This window comes from Rhopalosiphum padi, chromosome 4 (genome assembly GCF_020882245.1).
Source record: "Rhopalosiphum padi isolate XX-2018 chromosome 4, ASM2088224v1, whole genome shotgun sequence".
Lineage (NCBI taxonomy): Eukaryota > Metazoa > Arthropoda > Insecta > Hemiptera > Aphididae > Rhopalosiphum > Rhopalosiphum padi.
In genome coordinates this window covers 46,422,009-46,445,676 of record NC_083600.1, presented here as the reverse complement: position 1 = coordinate 46,445,676, position 23,668 = coordinate 46,422,009, and the positions used below count along the sequence as shown (strand labels likewise).

At 29.0% G+C, this 23,668-nt stretch overlaps 1 protein-coding gene across 1 annotated transcript; it reads right to left on the bottom strand.

Moving 5' to 3' along the window:
• Nucleotides 1-1,839: 1,839 nt before the first annotated feature.
• On the bottom strand, nucleotides 1,840-19,362 carry LOC132928873 (uncharacterized). Its single transcript, XM_060993801.1, has 3 exons — nucleotides 18,253-19,362; nucleotides 5,260-6,023; nucleotides 1,840-3,534 (listed from the first exon to the last, which is right to left on the bottom strand). The coding sequence occupies exons 1-3, from the start codon at nucleotides 19,151-19,153 to the stop codon at nucleotides 2,740-2,742; spliced, it is 2,460 nt and encodes an 819-aa protein (XP_060849784.1). The 5' UTR covers nucleotides 19,154-19,362; the 3' UTR covers nucleotides 1,840-2,739.
• Nucleotides 19,363-23,668: the final 4,306 nt, after the last annotated feature.

Sequence of the window (23,668 nt, the reverse complement as noted above, 5' to 3'; positions counted from 1 at the left end):
TACATTCTATGTCCCTCTACTCCTTTTTTGAAAAATAATTTACAATTAAAATATACGAAAAACTACACGTATTCTAAAAAAGTAATATTGTAGACCATTTCGGACAAGCACTGGGGCTTTTTTTTTTTTATAAATAAAGAGACTTGCTAACTCTACTTTTTTCTGTGTATAAATTATTGTGATGTTGCGATATTCCATATATTTGATAACCTAACACACTCAAGTGGTGAATATTTACTATATTTATTTTAACTAAGCAATATCAATATCCATACAGATAGCGCCATAAATATATTTCTATTATACCTTTTAGTTTTTCGACGACAAGTAAAGTTGTACGTCTATAATAGACCATGATCTATGACTTCTTCTTCTTATTATTATTATTTAAATGATGATGAAAATAAAAATCGGTCTGTTAGTTTTGTAGTGATGTTTATCGGCGGCAAACAAAATACGCGACGTCTTTTTATATTTTATTTTTTTAGAGTCAAGTGCTATCTAAATTTCAAAATAAATTGATTGAATAACAGTAGAGTAAGTATTTGGGTTAATCAATAGCATTGATAAATACCGATATGTGTACAGCAGACGAACGAAAAATATCGTGGCTTCCTGCTCGCTATTGATTACTTAAAAGATAGGTGGTCACCTCTAGTTTAGTATAAAGGCAACGCCAATACCGTGGTGTAAATTCGGTTAACTGCGGTCCTCATCATTATATATTCGGTTGCTCACGAGTGGGTAATCATGATTTTTTCCGTCGTCAGTTGGCCAATGTTTAAGAAAACGCAACTGTCAGCCTTTGTGCCGTTTGATTCATATTTGAACGGTTCTCGCGTTGTCATCGCGAGTGTGTATTTAATAATTATCGAGGTGTGTGTAATATAATAACAGTAGTGCGACGAAATATTGTGATATATTATAGCCATCAAGATATATATTTTGAAAGCGTTATGTTATAACGCGTATGTTTATTTATGTATTATGTATAATGTTGTACAATCCAAATTGAACCTTATAGTTAAAATGATCATCTTATCTGTCATTCATAGTTGATTTTTAGCCGGTATATAAATTTAAGCATGAAAAAGTTCATCATGTGTATTTATAAAAATGTACTATTTTTGAATATTGAAGAGTATGTTTTAAAAAAAAAGACATAATCGTTCTTAATGAAATAATAAATAGCAACTATTCCACATTTAAAACTCTATATTTACCATACAAAACGGCAATCAATTTCAACGTACAATATAGATTACCTATATAACAGTATTACTTCGTACTAGAGTGTAGTTTGACTAAATATATATATATATATATGTCAATTTTTTAAGTGAATTAGTCAATTAGTGCGTTATTGCTATAAATCACTTAAATTTGCAGCTGCTGCTATTATAATTATAAATATTTTATAAGTAAAACGAAAAACCACTAGACTGAGCCAATTACTCAGAAATAGTCAGAATTACAACGCTCAAGTGTTAATTTTTTGTATTGCCACCCTCTTCATATAAAATTATGCTTTCAAAAGTAAAAATTAATTTTATACAATTTGATATTATACCATTAGTTTCATCGGAAATACCAATTCTATTTAAAAAAAATAGGTAACCAATTATTTTCAACATTTTAATAGGCAATACATAACTGAAAAAGTATAGAAAAGCAAATAAATATCAATACATTCGATATAGGTGGTACACTATAGGTACCCATATAGTAAAAATTAGTTTCTAATAATAATTATATTATATAATAAAGTATTTATAATATTCAATTAGTATTAATATTTATAATATTTATGAAAATTTTTATTATAAAAATATATCCGTATAAAAAAACGCTACAACATGTATAGATTTTATTGAGTGAAATAAAAAAACAATTAGTATTATATAATAATGCAATGTCTTTATAATACATACAATGTATATTATACATATAATAATGTACGTGTATAATAAAATAATGACTGTGTATAATGCGTTTATTAATAACTGAGCAAACAATTTACAATATGATCTATACGATTTTTCCTTAGTTTCATATTGTACGACTGTTGGAGGTTTTACTTTCTTAAATTACTTCACTCAACTTATAAAACAATAAATGCTTATCAATTATTAAGTAGTGATTTAGTATTTAATATTTACATCACAAAATGATCAGAAACTGACTTAGCTATTGAATATAAAATTATATAGATATAGGTACATAATCATAAGCATAATATTGCCATTATACATATTATATTAAAAGGTACAAATCTAAAAACTGTAAGTCCTTTAAAAATTATGTTAACGTGTATATTTTTGATCTTCGAAAAGACAGAACATGAAAATTGACAGTGTATTATGTGTTACAAACTTACAAAGAATAGATGATCTGGATTAGTTTCTAATATGTTTTCCGGAATTCTACGGGTAATCTACGGAATTTACAAAATATATATAGCACGTGACGTCACTGACAAAAAAAAAAAATACGTAAAAATAGAAAAACAAAGTGAACAAGAAAAAAAATACATATATTAATATTATTATTGTTAGATCGTCTTCGTATAATAATAATACTAATAATAATAACACCGTCGAGTCGCTCAGCGGGTTAATATAATTATAATATTATATACAATCGGTTACGGTATTATGTGTGTGTATTGCGTCGGCATATTTATCGTGTTCGCGACAAAAACGATGGCTGTTACGACAATCATAACGTTATGTTATTTTATTAGTAAGGGTGTATCGCCGCGATTCCAATCCGACCGGACGACTGTAGCGAACCGTTGTGACGGTACATCACGGATTCTTGCGGCGCCTGTGCCTGCTGGTGCTGATGCCTGTGATACGCTTCCGCGTAGCTGTGCCTGTACCTGGGCGAAATCGGCGACGGGCTGTCCTCCGCCGCCGCTTGTGCCGCCCGCTTGTCCGACATCGGGTCGCGTCTGCTGCCGCCATAACCGCTGCCGCCGAGGTCGTGCTGCTGATGCTGCTGTTGTTGTTGTTGTTGTTGTTGTTGGTGTTGGTGGTGGTGGTGGTGGTGGTTTTGACGATGGTGCTTGTTCGGGTGTTGGTTATGGTGCGGGTGGTGTTCCTCGTAAGCGTACGCCGCCGATCGCCGCTTGTACTCTCGACCGACAGACGCCGTCGGCGGCAGACCGTCGTCGTCGCAGTCGTCGCAATCGTCGCAGTCGTCGTCCGCCTCCCGGATGTCCGGTTCACCGCCGCGCGGTCTGCCCCCGTAACTCGTAGGTGGACAACAGCCACCGTCGTCTTCGTAAGCGTACGCGGCCGACCGCCGTTTGTAATCGTTCGCACGCGACGACAGTTCCGCCGGTGGCGGCGACACGTCGTTGTAACGATTACGCCTGGGCGCGGCTCGAGGAGCTTCCGGTATCGCGGCCCGGCGTGGCGAGTGTTTGTGCCGGTCGTCCGGTGGCGGTGGCCGGTAGTTGTGGTGGTCCGATTGCGGGAAGTCTTCGGCTGAATAACTCCTCGGCACCAATCTGGATTCGTCGTGATCGTGCTGTGGAAATTCGAAACAACAATTTAAATTATGATTATATACATTGTAATATACATTTGTATATTATTATGCATACGATCAATCATATTATAATTCCGCGGGTCGTCCTAAAACGTGTTGTGGTGCAAGTGAACTTCCACTCACATAGATATAAGTGGTTTTGAAGTTCGGCATATTTTAAGATTCCTACACTTCCACCACAAATTCAAGACCAATATACATATAATATTATAATAGTTATAATATAATCTGTAAAACTCGTTCAGTTTATTTTTGTGTTCGGCCACCGTTATGATTTAAAAAAAAACAGTGTGGTCTACATACTATATGATATTAAAAAAAGTATCATAATCCCACTCTTTATCTTAGATCGTGGGGGTTATAATATTTATTTAACTAAATATAATTTAACTTCCGGCCCACTGTTTTTTTTTTTTTAAGTCGTAACGGTTTTCCTGCTCCAAGACGAACTGGACGGGTAATTTTATAAGTACTTTACTTATATATCGTTAATTTATAATCAATATAATAAATATATAAAAATATGAAATGAGTTTTTTACTAACGGCTAATCTCAGAAACTGTTGAACGGTTTTAGCAGTTTCAATTTTTTATTGTTAGCTTAAATTTTAAAGTAAATCGACCTAACCTAAAATATTGGTAATGACATTATCTGATTTTTTCGTTAGGTTTTTATAATAGTTTAATTTTTAAGAGAGTTATAAGTATGTAAAGTATTAGTATGTAAAAGCACTCTATAGTTGACTTAAAAATTAAAATACCGTAAAAAACCAATGAAAAACTCATATAATGCTTTTGCCTTTATGTTTGTTAATAGGTCAATTCATTCAATCCATTATTAAAGCTAACCAGGCAAAATTGGTACATTTTGATATATTATGCGTTAATAAGACGGAGACAATGCAGGTGGTTACGACGTTTTCTTTATGTTTCTGACTGAATTAATAATGGGGCCACCTATAAATATAGTGGGATCTTCGTTCTGGACGAATAAAATAAAGTGTTTGGTGAGAATTATTTTGGAATAATACAATATAAATTCTATAGTTTTATTTTAAATATGCAATATGTATAGTAATTTCCATCAATTACGTCCATAGTAAAAGTAACCGCAATAAGACTGAAAGTCTTAAACCACGGTTATAATTCAATAAAATAATATTGCAAGTTGCAACTGCTTTCTCATTTCATTTGAATATATTACAATAACAAAATTGATGTGCAATATAATATCTTTGGACGTCTAATTTGATTTAAATTGTAAAATATTATCGATGATTTATTTTTATCTTATTTATACAAAGAAAAATAAACTTTCAATCATGACTCATGAATTAGTAAATTTGAGACAAATAATATAAATGTTTACAAAAATATGAAAATTATGAATTTTTTCACGAAAGCGATCAGAATAAAATTAATAATTATAATTTATTTTTCAGGATCATTTCAGAATCATGCATTATGATTTATTATGAAAATGAAAACTGTGTATTAACAAATATACAAATATATAAGATAATTTATATATATAACTAAACGCAAGTTCCGAATCAAAATTAAAAAGTTCCACTTTTTATTAATATTAAATACTTATGTAAACATAATATTATAATTACTTTTTACTTAAAAAAATAATAGAAATATTAATACTAACAGTACATTTAATTCTGTTTAATGTTTAATTTTAAAATTTAAATTTACCTGATACTTCCTAGACTGTCTATTAGAAATTGGCTTCGAATAACCACTATTGTAATCAGTATCTAGACGTTCTCTCGGTCGATTGGTTCTTCTATAATTTTTTACCACCTGATGGCCAAAATGGTCGTCGTTATAATCACCATCATCATCATACCGATTCCTGTCCATTTCATCGTCGTCTGAATGGTGACTTCGTGACCAATTGCAAGATTCCCTGACCGCTGCTCTGATCATGGGCATTGCGTTTTCTTTGCGCTGTCGTTCAAGACGTTTCTTTAATTCAGATTGTTGCTCGTCAATTCGTTCTTTTTCCAACATAAGGAACTTTTCTTTAGCATCCTTGAATCTCTCCCGTGGAGATTCTCTGACTGTAGAACGATTTGGTGATGGTGTCCTCTGTCTGATTTCTACAGGCTTTTTCCTGTGTTCTGGCACGGTTAAGGGCGTCTGCGCAGAGTTCTTGGCCGCATCACAGTTTCTCGGTCTTGGTTGGACCAGAGCGACGTTACGATCTGAATACTTTTCTCTTAGATTTGGTGAAATATTGTTGTTATTATTACCAAAGTTTTGGCGTTTAAAATTTGTAACGTTGTTATGTTGTTGCTGCTCTTGTCTCCCATTGTAATAGTCTTTTTCCGGTGATGTAACTGGACTACTGCTACTGTCCACACCACTGTCTTGTCTCCTGATTCTGGGTAGCGGGTGGTCATTGGTAGGTTTTGCAAACAATGGTTCTTCTAACGGACTCGCATTCCAATCGTCATCTAAAAAATATATTTAAGCAGCTATGTTAAAAATGTGTGTTGTATAGGTATTTAAATAAAAAATTACTTTTAGTTAAAAAATAATAATTAATATTATAACTGTCATCGTCGCATTTAACTCAAAACGTAGAAAATTACTATATAGCTTACGAAACAACAAATGAAATAACAAAATATTGTTATTAAACTAATTAAATTAAACTGGTTTTGGTAACCAAAAATGCAGATATTTATTTATGTAGGTTAATTTGACAAAAATAACATGATTTATTAGAAGACTTATAATTATTTGTAAATAGGTATAATTTAGTAATTTATTTATGCCTATAACAGTATAATCTATAATAAATATCAAGTAAAACTACTAATTGTATAATAGTGCTGTCATTATTTTTAACATGACTAAAATTATAAGAAAAAATATTCATTTAATAAAAAATCAATTTAAATTTTAAATTATAATTGATGTCTATTACATATTATAATATAGCTGATAAAAATAGTCTTAAGGACGACTTAAACACGTTTTCAGTTATTATAAACAAGGTATACCTACCTAACAAATAATATGTGTAATACGTATTATATAAACAACTTGTGTGTTTTGATCAATTTTAAACCAACAATTTTAAAGTACCTAATGAAAACTTTAAATTCGCTGTTATTCTGCACTAAAATAAAATATTATATTGATGTTGTTTCGATTAACCGGTTTAATACAGTTTGCCTAGAAATCTAAAATTCCATATTTTGACCTCAAGAAATACCTTTCTCTTGACAGCGTCGCCCAAAACACCGATCGAAGTAAAGTATATTATGAACCTGCATAAATATTATATTATTATTTATTATTAGCATTACAAAAATATGTATATATAATACGACCGCAAGTTAAACTATACGGATATAATTGATTGAACGCATCGAATTAGTTACAACTAAACGTATAGATACAGCATAATATAAAACTTAAATTAAACGTATCGATAGAAAAAAATAGTTGTACTCAGTACTCACTGTTTATGTTTACACTGTACATTTACAATATTTGTGGCAAAACAATTGTAGTTTTATTTTAATCGTCTATCCGGCACAATTCACACGGTTTTTTATTCAGCCACTGCAAGGGGGCATGAGAAAGAGGTCATATTACGTATGAATTGGCGGTTCGCCACGAAATAAAATCGTATACCAAAAGCCACGGAATTGTATTGAACTATAGTCTTCAATATAATGTTTATGTATACCTATATTTTGTACAGGTATCTATATATTTTTATGTGGATATTGGACTATAAAATTATTTCTCTATACAAAGATGATGACTTAATAACCCATAGCTACTAGCTATATAAGTTGGTACAGTTGTAAATTGCAACAACTATAAATATATAAACACATGCAGTCGTAAACTGGTATACATAAATGGCAATGGGGCGACTGTTATTTATACCTATAAAAATTGAAGAGGGCAATGCTCTCTTTTTATAATTTAATAATAGTATCAAAAAAGAATTTTTAGTATTAAATTTTATTCGTTGAAACATTATATTTAACGTTTAAATGATTAATTATATAAAAAAAGTAATCGATTAGATTTATGCCTTGCATTGTATAACAATTATCATTATAATTTTCAAACTGCATTCGAAATTGTAATTATATATGGTTACAATAATTTGATGATAATCAGTTTTCCAATTTATGATTTGTGAAAATTGATTAGGTCATTTCACATTAAAATTTAAAAATGTATATAATATTAAATAGAGTTTGCTCCCAATAAAAATTACCCAAGTAACACCGAATCGGTGAAATATGCTTAAACGAAAGATAATGTATCCAAATATACGTATGTATCGAAAAGAGGCATTAAAAAATATATGAAACTAGAAATTAATTATTTTTTTCTCTGAAATTGATAAACAAAACTATTTATGTATTTAAACTAGTAAGAAAAGTGGAATAAAAATTTAATAACATTTTTAATGGATTAATATTATTATATTTACTATCTAAAAGCAAAACATAAATAATTAACTGACAGAAAGCATGACTTTTCTTCTAGCTCACCTAACTAGAATATTATATGGGTTTTATGTATATACAAGTGTATAACTGTCATACCTATTTAACTTTTCATGTGAAGAGCTTATTTTTATACATATATTTTAATTTACGTTATGTATCGGTTAATATTGATTTAAAATTCATATTTATTTTCGTAAACATAAAAAAAATAATTATTAATTATTAAATATCTATTTTTATTCATTGTGTCATTGTTTTACTGATACGTAACCTGTACAATTTTATAAACATGTCTTGTTAATTAGGTAATTATATACTCTAAATAGTAAATAGTTGTATACCAGAGAATACTAATAATGCGTATGGAGAAAGTGCACCAGATGAATTTTACTCAAATGCTCCGGGCCACAAACCGTTATTCAACTTGGCATGCAGTAACGCATGCTTGTGTTTCTTTTTACAATCGATATTTTTGTAATGATTAATTTATCACTATAATAAGTGGAGAAACGTAAGTCTACAATTTATATTAAAATGAAACAAAAATTAATAACGCACGAAGATTAGTACTTATACGGTATAGGTATTGCCTTATCGGTATGTCTCGTAATATATATTTATGTATTATGTTATAGTGTATATATTGATTTATACGATAACGCGTAACATTATTTCTGTTGGGAAACATGTGTATTTATACTGTGATTATATTTTGAATTTTGATTGATTGGCGGTTTAGGAAACACACAAGTGTTTACGAACATAATATTATAAAAATATCTTTAATATCATAGCCATAATCAAATGACAAATACGTATACGGTATACAAGTATAATATAATTTACGGTTTGCCTTGTGTGGCCGTCGTTTCCAGGCGAGGATAGACGATTTTCATCGTATCGACGACCTCTGACTCGAACCGCGTGTCTATAATAATAATTATCTTGGCAAAGAATCGTGCCGTGTGAAAGTCTCGCGCTCGGGCGCTATCACGGCTCTCTTTACCAAACACCAAAAGATATTCAGAATCAAAATAAATAATGTATAGATACACTCATATATAGGTATACGGTTAACCCGAAAAGAATATAATACAACAGGAGTTCTGTTGAAAATCCTCTACGTGTAATAGTACAATAATACTATAAAAGACTTTAGAATTCAATGAAGCCGGTTGTCGGGTCTGCACTCTAGGCTGCAACTGCAGCGCAAGGAGTACAGATAATTCAATCTTCTTGCGTTTATTGTGTATACAATTATGTTACGGGCATCCTGATGCATTTGTCGGTCAATGTTTACTTTGTCTAGTATTTCGCTCAAAAGGTAGTGTAATAGGTACTATTCCCGGTCAAAGTAAACTTTGCAGGAATCGTGGCTATAATTAAAAAATGTATAAATTGAAACGTTACTATTTAATTTAATTACTAACTTGACACTGCTTACGTATTTCTATAAAGTAATAGTGCAGAACCATAACAAAGTAATTCATACAGGAAGTATACTCAAATACTTGTTCATAGATAATATATTCAATACTTAAAAAATATTTAAAAATATAAGTAATCGTATACTATATAAAACAATTTTTAAAAATTCGAAAATAAGTTAATATTATAGAGTTACTTATAGTTGATATTTTTGAAAAAAAAATGAATTTTTGAATTAGTTATGAACTTAAGTTGTAATTTTATGAATTAATGAGAACAATTCATAATTTTCAAAAATAAAGCAAATTGTAAAATTTTACATTTTTTCGTATTTTTTAGTAGATTTAGCAATTATGGATAGCTAATACATATTTGTTTATAAATTATGGTAAAAGTGTGTCCATTAGTTATGTATTATATTAAAATATACTAAAATATTCATACCACATTTTTAATTTGGGCTACTGTAGACTTTCAAATTAATTATAATAAACTGTACATAAACCATGATGATTACGTCAATGGTAATATAAAAATAAATTCTCGGTGGAGAGGTGATCAGTATTTTTTTATATTGCTTTTAAGGAAGTAATTTGTAGAGATAATAAATATTGAACATTAAGGTATATAACCACAAAATTATAATTTGTTTATTTAAGTACTTACACACACCTACCCATATTGTTACTCAATGATATATTCATTACATCATATTATTCAGACCTTATGAAAAAAAAAAAAAATTAAAATCTATAATTTATTAATAATTATGCATTCATTTATTTTTTCTTACATTTATTGTTAGTATTATTATTATTTTATAAATGAAAAATTATGCTGGTAGTAAAATATTTAGTGTAATAGTAATATAATACATACGTATTGGATTGGATAGATAAAAAGAAAAATAGATTCATGAAAAGATCAATTTTCTTAACAATGCGTACCTACTATCATTTATCTATTTATAATATATTATAAACACAATATTCAGTTATGTTGTCAAGAGTGAGAGGGTTAACTAGTTAGAGTATCTATGACCTATGTATACATAATATTTAGACATTTAGTATTTTATGACTTAATAGTATTAACTAAATCTTTATAAATGTTATATCAGCGTAAACAGTAAACAATTTAACAAATCATATTATTTTATCATTGAACATTAGACGTTATATAATCATTCAAAAAAGTGTTAAGGGCCCTCCCCCTCAGGACCGAATAAAAAATCCATTGTGTTTATTTATAATTATTGTTCAATATATAAATTTAAGGGAGTCTATAAGTTATATTATTATAATACACATGTGTTAAAATTACACGAATATAACTACGTAGGATGTACCTATACATATATTTATAGGTAATTTAATAATATTTCACCGTTTTGCGGGAGATACGCCCAATTACGATTTTCTAAAAATTACAAATGAAATGCGTGTATAAATTTTCTTCTTCGTTAATCACGATTTTCAAAAACCACGTGTATATATATATATTATAATTTCTAACACACGTCTAATATACTTTTTTTAAACTATATTAACCATTATATACAATATACATGAAATATATGATTTTTTTTTTTAATAAAACAAAAATTATAAAATATAAAGCTTTGCAGTATTACGTGATGAGAAATAAACGCATAATCTTATAGTTATTGAAACCATTTCATCATCTTCATAAACTTACTTCGTTAAAAAAAAATTATATGGACACATAATATTATATCTAAAGCAGTAAAGCTAGTGTAGGTACATATTATAGCGTGTAATATGTACACAATTATATACCCGAGTAAATCTTATTTCGTAAGTGCAAACCGGCAATGATATATTATATAGACACTTAACTACTTCGATTTATATATATATATATGAATTTATTACCATACGTACAACGCACAACAAATAGGTCATACACATCTATATTCTATATAAGAACCACTTCGGATTAGCAGTTATAAACAAACATGATGTATCTTGGACTGTTAAGTTTCTACTTCTCATCGTGTTAATATTTATTTTATATTATGTAGACACGAAAATGACCTCTGATACAACAACCTTCGAACAAATAGTGAAATTTAGAAGTGTACCGTAATTTATATGTCAAATAAAAAAAATATATAAAAAATGTCTTCTACAATAATAATACTTGAGATTAATGATAATATTCACATTATTGTAAATATAGCATCTAGAACAAAAAAAATATGTTTATTTAAAATAAATAATTTTTTTTAAAAAGTCTGTATTATTCCACATAGAAATAGATTCACTTTAAATATACATTATTTGTGTATTTAGCACATCGCATAAGTCTTGTATCACTCCTATTATATCTGTAAGGCACTGATAAATCAATATATTAATTTTAAAGAGTTAACATCTATAAACTAATTTCCATGGTATGACGTAAATTTCTTATAAATTAATGTTAAAAAAACAACATTTAGACATATTGATTTGTCACAGAGATAATTAGGGTGATACGGTGCCTACTTTTGGCACATACCTAATATATATAATATTATATTTCATCAAAATAAACACGTTAAAAGTAAATTCTATGCTAATTCAGTAGACAGTTAGATAATATCATTATATAAAATATTGTAATTCACTTGAAATCTTATATAATAGATATAAAATAAATGATTATGTTTTTTAAGTTTTTTTCAGCTGAGAATATCATAATATTCTTGTATCGTTAGGCGCATGGTCTGGTTAGGATTACAGGTCGACAAAAAAGTATTTTAAATTGTTAAATTATGTGTTTGTAACTTGTACCATAAAAAAAAACCTATTTTTTTTTAATTTTGGCAGCTAATTATTAATGAATTTTAGTAGCTTCTGTTAAACTGATGATAATCAATTTCTATTGTTGAAATCATCAATTTTAGTTAACATACTTTTGTTGTATAGTATTAGACTATCTAAAGTTTATTAAATGCATAACTATTTATATAATTCAAATTATTGAAATATAAAATAGTTATTTATGTAGGATATCTATAATAAAAATAAATTAAATATTTTTGTATTTATAGATAACTGTGGTTATAAAAAAAATTATTTGAAATTGTATTAAAAGATATCTAAAAAAAAAATTGTGTATAGTTTTATTTGATACAATTTTTAGAAACAAACACTACTTATTAACAGTAGTTCAGAGTTCATTAATAATAATAATAAAAAAGAAGTTTTCAACATACAAAATATAGATTAATTTCGTGTTGATACAATCGTGTTTTAAAAAAATATAAAATTATCACATACAAACATTTGCTCGTTTTCTAAATCCAAAATCATAAATAAATACCATGTTTATACCACACATAAGATATTACTTGTATTCGTATTTATAATATATATTATAATATGGTGATTTATTTATTTGTTTTTAACTTTAATTAAAAATACTCTGCCATATGTGTTATCTGTGGATAAATTAATTAGAACAGATTATTATTATTTTTTTTTTAATTAATTAAGATTTATATTAATAAATTTGAAAACTATTTAAATTTAGCGTTTGTTTCATAATAGCTGATATAGGTACTGAAATAAATATAATTGTAGACTGTATATGAGGTCTATAGCAATTAATAATAATATGATAATATATTAGGTACACAATTACATAAAAATATAAAATAGACATTATACCAATAATTTCAAATAATTATTATAGAAATTTAAAATTAACATTTTCAGAACATATTTTTTCAAATCATCTATTTTATAATAATATAGATACGTAATATTATATATTGGCATATTGCAGAATAATTAAAGTAAGAATTAAAAATATATAATAAGTACATACCTATACTTCTACTACAATGTTACTTAATATTACTTCTGTCACTGTATAGGTCATTGATTTTTAAGATTTATGCATCTCTTGCGCAACACTATCATTGCCAATTCATTACCTATATTCGAGTTACGAAGTACACGTGCAGCTAAAATACTTGGGAAATTTACCTCACTGTATAATAAATTACTACTACCAAGTCTATCGAATTGTAAGATTACAAAATCGCGTGTACATGTATATAGTATATAATATATATATATTATATCTGAGAACACGAGAAAATTTGTTTAGGACAATTATAACAATATACTATAGGTATAGTATTTGCAAATATCAAAAACGTGTACGATACTTTAAAATGAGTAGTTCATAAATCTAAACCATAAGAGTTATCTAAAAACACGTTGTTTGAATAACTCGTCAAAGATGTGCAAATGACCGAATGATTAGTGGTTTTGTGAATTTTAACGCAATTCTAATGTCATATTTTAACACTTCTAAATCCTTAGCGCGAAATCAGCATTCAAGTGTGTATACCTAACGTTGACGCTCGTAAAATTTTTGAAACGATTCCAAATGTCTTCTAACGTTGCCAATATTAATAAATTATTTATTATGTATTAAGTAAACCGATATTATAGGTGTAATACATAACTGATCAAATATTATCGATGATGGATAACGACAAGGGATAGTGTATAATATAAGCAGTAGAGATCTGATTAAATTATGTAATAATTTACGTATTAATTTAAAACGAAAAAAAAATTTGTGTGTAAAAAATATAGCAATACTGCCAATACTTGACGCATGCCGCAGGTATACTATACGTGTTGATTTTTTTTCAACGAAAGGCATTCGTTTTCTGTTGGTTAATTGTTGTTCAATATTTTATATAATTATTAAAAATAGAATGTTTTATGACTTATATATTAAAAAAAAAAAAAACTAAAATCTTCTATCCACATAGTCCTTACACACACACACACACACACACACGCATCATAGTTTTAAACGACACAATTCGTAAAGCATGTCAAACACAATGAATGCAATCGTATATGCCACATATTATTATATGCGCCAGTGGCATAAGTCGTTCCGTCTAGGACGAGGTCCTGTGCGTGAACTGCGCACATATTATTATTATTTTTATTATTATTGTTGTACCTACCAGTCGGTGCTACACGATGTAAAACCAAAAACCGGTTTCTTATTTGTCATCCTGTTACACCCACGACGACGTATGCAGCACCGTTACCACAGGTAGGTACATATTATAATAATAATAATATTATAAATTATAATGATGACGATGTACGCCTTTATAATAATATTATGCTCAATATAATGCGTACCTATTTTTAATGTGCCTTTTACAATATTATAATAAAAACGTGGAAGATAAACTCACTCTCACTGTTATAATAATGATCATAACAACACTGTGTACGTGTCGATTAGAAAACGCGTTGTGTATCGCGACGATCGAGACGAACCGGTGAACTACTCTACCTATACATATTATAATGATAATAATATACGTTTTACCTGTACCTAATGTGAGTTATTGCGTTTACGCATAATGAACTGATATATATATATATACAAATGTAGGCATTACCGAGTTGTAAAAAGAACAATAATTCTAAAGAATTTTTGTGGCTTGCGATGTACGGGGGAGAGGGAAACTCTGAGACGTTTATTGTGGAATGCATAACAGCTGTGTAAAACGTAGATATAGCAGTTTTACCAAATTAAGATGGACGAGAAGAAGTGAATGAACGTTCAAGGTCGGTATAGCTGGTATTTTTTTCAGCGCCTAACTTCAAAGGAAATACTCAGTCACAGTCGGTTGACTCTTGTCGCTGAATTATCTGTATAGCACTATTATAGAAGTCTATACCTAGACATAATGTATGCACTATGATGTAGCTAAAGTCTGTAAATGAGAATCATCACTACGGAAGTACCTATTTATGCGATTTATTTTGGGCAGAAGAGATTCACCGTACAAATTGACAACGACCGAGAGATGAAAAAAAAAATAATAATAAGTTATGAAATAATAGACATCGAGTAAAATTCTTCATTATGTATATTATGTATAACAATATATTGTTCTCGTGAAATATAAAATTAAATTCTGACCAAACATGATTTAATTTATTAAAATCAACAAACAATTTCGGAATACGCATTATTAGAACCTAAATGAATAATTATTAATTATTGTATTCGTAATACTAAAATATTGTAATTTTTATTTTCAAATTTAATATAATAGGTATCTAACTGATGTCGTGTTCTTTCAAATAACACTACTCTAAAGAAGTAAGGTCGTATTTTTAACACGAGGACTTACAACGACGCAACTAAAAGTGTGATATAGAGATGGTGTGTTTGACACTCGTTTCGCTTCGTTCACCTTGGTGCTGTATATGATTGGTGTATTATTATTTTTAATTTGAACATAGCCATTAAATCGCATTAAAAAAAAAAGATGCTCAACGGTTTAACAAAAAAAAAAAAAAAAAAAATGGTCAGATTTTTATTTTATAAAATTAATGTTTAGTAAAATGTAACTTTTTTTAATTTTCTAATAATTATTATATTATTAGTACAGAGATAATTTAGTATACGTTAGTATAATAGTATAGCCAGTATAAGTACCTTCAGGTATTGTAAATAGATAAAGTATATTGAGTTTTTTTTAATGTTTTAAAGTGCTTTCTAAAAATAAGCTCGCAATTCGTTGTAAGACAAATAGGTAACTCCGTCAATATACATTCACAATCTATTTTTTAACATTATTTTTTTTTATTTAGGATATCTGATGCGTTGACCAATAAGCTTAACTAATCGATGAAATAAGATACAATTATTTCAAGAAGAACAGAATAAAGAGACCAGTTAAATTATACTTAATACTTTGACGTGAAATAAATGCTCAGAATCTAAAATCTGCCGATTAATGGTATATTCGTGTACGGATATGCTAGACTGTTAAAACTATTATTAACATTTTCGGGTAACTATCTGAATATGAAGTCAAGTGTTCAATCAAAGAAGATTAGAGTTTTAGTTGTCCATAGGAGGAGTTATAACTTATAACCCAAGTGCAATATTACTCGAGATGGGAAAAATAACAATACGAATCATAATGGTTGATTATGTCTGTTGTACTTAAGAATACATTTAAGCTAACAGTAAATGTTTTGAGTACCGGTGTACCTATAAAAAAGTATATATTGTTACAGAATGTTTACATTGTTTTAAGCCATTAGAAACACATTCATTAAGCCGACAACATTAATCTGTAATGAATTGATTTCCCTTTTGCAAAAAGTCTGGTAAAAAAAAAAATGTAGAATTTGTCTATATTATAGGTAGACATTTTTGATGATAAAAAAACGTCATTAGAAAGTCGCTGCATGCTATGCCTATTATGTTCGGCTAATTTTTATGAGCTATCGCATATGTGGCACGTGCTAAAGCTGGTTGGGTGGCTTAAAAGAGGACAACAATTGTTTGACCCACATAAACGTTTAGGTATCATATCATTAAAACCTTTTTTTAATTTTAGTTTAAGATTGAAATAATATAAAAATTTGGCACCTAATATACGATGTTAAATGTACTATACAAATACTATTATAATGTGCTGGTTTTTGTTACACTTAAATGTATTTATCATTATTATTAGTTCAGTTTTAGATGGCATAATATAATATGTACACTACATAAATAAGTCAAACGGGAAAAATGTATTTTCTAATTACACCACTGAATACTGCGGATATCGTTATAGGATATAGTATTATAATGCGTATTACATGCATGTGCGTGTGAGTATATATACCTACTGTATACATATAAATGTTATGTTTTAAATATATATGGATAAGGGTGGGTACATTGTACATACAAAAATAGAAGTTTATAATAAACTTTAACGAAAACATTTATAACCGTTATACAGAAGAAGACGAGAGTGATAAATACTCATACAGATAATTTACAATTAATAAATAAGTATCTATAAAAGCATGTAAACGAGATTCAAACACAATAAATTAAATTGAATAGGTAATATTTTAAATTCTTATACACAATGCAATTATACAGGAATAACAACTTACGTCATGGCATCCTCTGAAAAGGTTTTTTGCGTTCTTATACAATATATATGTAGGTACCTTTAAATTATTAAGGATACCGAAAACAGTCGCCCATCGAATGCCAAACGTATGAGATTTCCACAATTATATAAACGTATTTATGTTGTAAGGGTACGAGTTTAATGAGTAGCATTTAATATTACATAGAATTACCAGTAAAACTGGCAGAAAACTTTCTGAAGGGCAACTACCTACTCTATCAATACAATTTGAATTTGAATTGAATTATACAAAATATGATAATAATAATACCTACCTACTTACTGATTACAATTTTTATTAATAGTTATATGAATTTATGAACGATATAATGAATTAAAATATAGTATACATGTATAATAAGAGTGTTAAATGGTAAACGTTCGGACCATTTTACGATCAATATATTAAATTTATTATAAGCATTCGTTTTGACATAAAAAATTATATTTACATGAAAATCATACATTTGGAGAGTTATCCATTAAATTTTGCAGGTGTCTTGAAATGTATAATGCTTAATAAACATATAAAAAAATAATACATTTGTATAGAAATTATTTGATTATACCTAACAAGGATTGTAATTGGTCATAAAGACTGGTTTCATTCTTAACTAAGAATTAATCAGTTATAGCTTTTATTGAAATGTTTAATAATTAATTATTTTAGTTATTCGTATATGTTATGGTGTAACCATATTTCCTACGCATATGACGGTATATACCTTTTATAAAATCGTATATTATAATAAGATAATAACTATATAAGTGCTATACCTGACGACGAGTTGTTATCCGCATACGCGTTTTCCGGTTCATATTGTTCCGGACTGGGTGCGTGATCGGATCCTATCCCGCTAGACCCGCCACTCGATCCCATTTTCGTACCCGATCTTCGAAAATCTTGCTGCGGTCTAGCGCCGGTACTGTTGACACCGACGATGTTAGCACTCATGCACCGTCTAAAGTCGATGCCGTTTAGATTTCCACGATGTCTGTGGACGGTATCATAATCTCTGGGTGGCAACAAAATCGGGACGCCACCGGTCTTGCCTCCGGTACCCAATTTTTTTTTCAACTCGGCCGCCAACGAATCATACAGGGTAGTCACATGACCTGGGCTCGGCACCCCGCTCTCGGGCGACAACGGCGGCTGTGGCGGAGACTCTTTTTTTCGATCGTTCCGAACGTTGCAGTGCGTTTCGGATTTTGTCTGCAGTCTCGATTCGATGTCATTGAGTTTCTTCTTGTTCTCCGGTCGGTCGACCAGCATTCGCAATTGCGTGGAAAGCAGAGTCGCCGTCTCTACGGTGTCACAACGGTAGACGTGCACATGGACGGGCCACTTGGTAACGGGGTTGTAGAGGAGTAGGATGACGGCCACCAGGTCCTCGTCCTGATGGACGCAGGTGACCGCGTGATCGGGGATCAGGTGCTTGACCAAGTCACTTTTCGAACTCTTGCCGCCCGGCAACGAAATCAATGCCGAAACATTGTGTACGATCTTTAATCCCCTGTGACTTACTTGGAGAGTGAATTTATATGGTGTCACTTTCTTTTCCCTTTCCGCCAAAGTCGATATCACGGGAATTATGCTTTCTACGTCTCTCACATTTTTACATTCCTGAGCTCCGAGAAACCAAACGTAGTACGAACTTTTTTTTATTTCTTTTTTCATATTTGAATTTATTTCCCGGTTAACAGATACACATATAAAAGTGCTATACACTAAATGTAAAACACTAAAAAACAAAATATAAAAATTAAAATTCTAAAATAAAAACATTAAAAACCGCGACACGGCACAAACCATTCACTATACACGAAAATAAGACACAACAAGTAGACGTTTGAAGAGTAACTGATGGTCGAAGTTCCAGGTGTACTACAGCAGTATTGTGGAAGTAGTAGTGGTACCGGTTCATAGTTGGTATTTGAAAGGAACATAAAGTAGGCAGCGCTGCCAAGCGAAAACGAGATAATGTCCTCGATGCATATTAAATATAAACGTAATTTTTATTCACAGTTTTTAATCCTTAGAACTATTTAACGTTTATTCTAAAACAAATTAAAAATAGAAATTGTACATAAATAGTAAATTTAATATATTATAAGTTTGTATTAACATTTTAAAAAAAAACATCTATATTATTCAACTAATAATTGGCGTGCTAATGCTTTTTACTAAGTAAAAGTATTGAAAATAAAAATAATTTTTAGTTTTTAAAGGTTTCAATTTTAAAATATTATAATATTATACAAATAAACCGGTCAATTTGGAATTTGTGTGTGCTTCATTACAATATGTGGTAGGCGTAAGTACCTATATATGAAATGTACTTGTAAATATAAAACGTAACCACTCATAATTGAAAGTTTTAAAAACGATCCGGATACTCCCATCCGGATATTGTGGCCTACATACCTAATACCTATAATAAAAAAATCTTCATGTAATAGATTTGACCGATTTTGACTAAAAATGATGAGTATAATATAAATTTAAATATTTCTAAAATGTTTACTGAACAAATAGATAACGTTTATTAATTGAATTGGTATTAATTAATAATATTTATTTATAATACATGAAGTTAACCAAAAAACTTAAAAACCATAGTGTATTTTAGTTAGTCATCGGCAGCACCAAAACACAAACTCTGGTATTTAAGTAAAATATTTAAATAATAACATATTAATTTAATAAAAAAAAGTGAAACATGTATAACGTTGTTTAAGATATATGTATACAATATTTAACTGTAAGATATTATTGAGGCTAATTAGTGATGTAATGTTATATTTAAATCAGTCATAATCATCAAACATAATATATATATATATTTAAAAATAAAATATTTATTTATAGGTGAGAATAGGAAATTAATAAGCGGAGTAATGAGTGTATTGTATTTTTAGGTTTTTTATGTGTCCGACATCTCTTTTTGAAGCATTAAAAATGCTGAAACTTTAAGGATGGTTTTTGATAGCTAATTGGATCTTTATTTGATATATTAGTGTTTAGAGGGGTAAAAAGTATTAAATTTCCAGTTTTTACTTTACAAAATAATCAGAAAAAAAACTAAACACACAAAACCGTGAATATTTAAGCCGTAACATCAGTTTTCGACAAAATCGAATTTGTATTATTGTGCAACAAAAAAGAATTACCATAGATAATATTATAATATTTGAAAATGTTCTAAAATATTTAAATTAGGTACTATAAAAGCCATAGCATACTATTTTTTTTTATATTTTTGCTTGTTTTAAATTATTTATTGACATTTTAAACTTCCGACTTTTTTTAAAATTATTTTTTTTATCGTAATTAAAAGAGGTTAGAAATATAATAGATAATACAAAGTTTCTCATAACTCATTTTTATAGTAATTTAAAAATATTAAAATACATTCATACAATGTTTATTATAAATTTTAACGTAATTGGATATTATTGAATAAGAAACAACGATTTTAATTCTAAAAATATTAATCATAGAGTCTTACAACTTTCCATACCATTACACTGATAATAATTATGTTTTGTTGTCCATAATTAGGTTCAAAAATGGTTTTGTAAATATGTTTGGTTAGTGGTTACTCGTCACGTGAATAAAAATTAGTTTAGAGAGTTTAAAAGTATTGTGTAATTCAAAGTGCCACGATAATAGTGCACGTGTAATAATAAACAATACCTACATAATAAATATTATTAAATAAGAATATTTAACGTAATTAAAACAACTATTGGTGGCTGAAGTCCGAAATGTCGTTATTTACAAAAAGCCGTAGTTAAACTGAACATTAGCCAGACAATCTTAACATTGGCTAAGCGACATCATCCAAGTGTAAAAAATACCCATAACATACAAATGACATACGTATATTCTATATAACACATACCATTATCCGCATGTGGTTATCTTTAAAGTCGTCGGCGTAATATTCAACTGTTTTTAGTTTTAAAAAATTGTTTTTTAGTTTAGTTTTGACGATCACGTACTTCTCGTTACGAATATTACTGTCATCTGGTTTATGGGCGTATTTTTTATATTATGATCGTGTTAATTTATCAGCCATTCTCTCTAAATTGGAGTGAAATGTATCATTACAACCACAAAAAAACATTATTTAACAAACATTATTTTTTCATACACAAAACCAATTTTTATAAATCTTAGAAGAAATAAAAATGTTAAAAAATTCCAAATTAAGAGAATTCTAATTTTTTCCATAAACATTTTTGTACCTATTTTATATGCTGTATTATGTTTTAAATAGGTACTTAACAATGTTTTAACAACATATTTTATGACTATTACATTTGGTATTTAGAAGTTTTATCTGAAAACTGAATTCAATGTACACGTTTAAAACTTGTATATCATATATGCGATCTCTCGTGCAACGAAGGATGGTCTCGCGTGTGAGAGTATAATGTTATAACATTATACTTTTACACATTACACGGTTTTCGCTCTCCGTCTCCAGTTAAACCATACGCGTCTGTAATTGCCTCCGATTCGCCGTCATAGTTGCGTGAAGTCGTATACGATATATATAATTTATAAACATTAAATGCATTTTATATATATATATATATATATTTTTTTTTATTTTAAGAAAAAACAATCTGTAATACAATAGTAGGCATTACAATAGGAAGCTGAGATGAGTGTAATTGGGTAGTGACTTGGGGGGCGTGGGTAAAGCTGTAGGTATCCAGTGATACCACTTCGGCACGGTTTATTTTATATTACAATAAAGAAAGGAAAATAAAATGAAAAAAAAAACAGTGATATAGTAACAATATGATAATATATTAAATGTATATAATACATTTCTTGTCATTTTGTATGCATCTTTTATTCCCTTTTTAATTCTTGACCTTATTAATACATTTATACATTGGCGTACATAAATAATACGCATAACGATACATATATTTTGTATTGTGGGGAGGTAATGAGTGGAAAAATAACTTGACATATTATATACAAAAAAAAATGTAAGCGTTTTAAGATATTTATTTACGTACTAAAAAAAGGCGATTAGTAGGTATTCAAAGGAGATTATAGATATATAAACCTATAGATGAAAAAATTGTTTTGAGGAAGATTCAAAGGCTTATATCTAGTTACTTATGCCAAATCGTAAGCGGTTACACATACATAATTTAGTTATATTAATGACGTATGGATTGTTGATTTTACATTTTATTATTTACCTATAATACATAACAATAATAGTAGGCACTTTTTAAAATAAATACTACAATGCGTTCTTATATATTTAATCACACGCATTATAATATGCCATTGCGGCGATAACAACTATATCATATTGTTGTCCTCGCGATGACGCAGTCTCTTCAAACTATCGTGATGTATTAACTGTCACGAGTGATGCTATCGCTGTTTTCTATTTTCGTGTGATCTTAATCGGATCCAGCTTTAGAGTGTCTATAGTTGCAGTATTTATTTGTATCTACTACCCATATAAAGTTCGTTTATTACCGTAATGTATAATTGTAGTATGAGGAATGTACTGTGATCAAATATAGCTACATTTTCGTACAAACATGAACTACGATATTATACTATCTTTTTAATCTTTTTCGCAAAAAAAAAAACATTACTTCACAGAGACATACTACTATAGCTGCGGACCACTGGTCCCCACATATCTATACGATGCCTTGTATATATTACGACCCTGAACTTCAATAATAGTAAACTGTAAATACACTTTAGGTGCAATTATTATTGCCTATTAATAGTGTAAACAAATATAATGCCGATCGATATTTTTCCATATACACCTATTATTGCGTTCAAACAATGATTTATTCAATATATACGTAGTTGTATACAAAATTGGAATATATATTTCACACACTCACATATACGAGTAGACATAATGTAGTAATTGATATTGCAGCAATTGAAGAAGGACAAAGAGCTGATTGTATTGTATATATATAGGTTCTTCGATTCATTTTTTTTTTCATCGAAAGCGACACGATCTATCATACATATACATACAGTGCAAGACTAGTGAACGGTGTTATAACAAAATATCAAATATAATGTATGGTTAAGACGCGCGTGCGTTCGTGGCCTAACCTAACCTACATTCATATTATATTGTAGTCTGCAGAGGTTGACTAACAAATGAAACGACCTTGATTG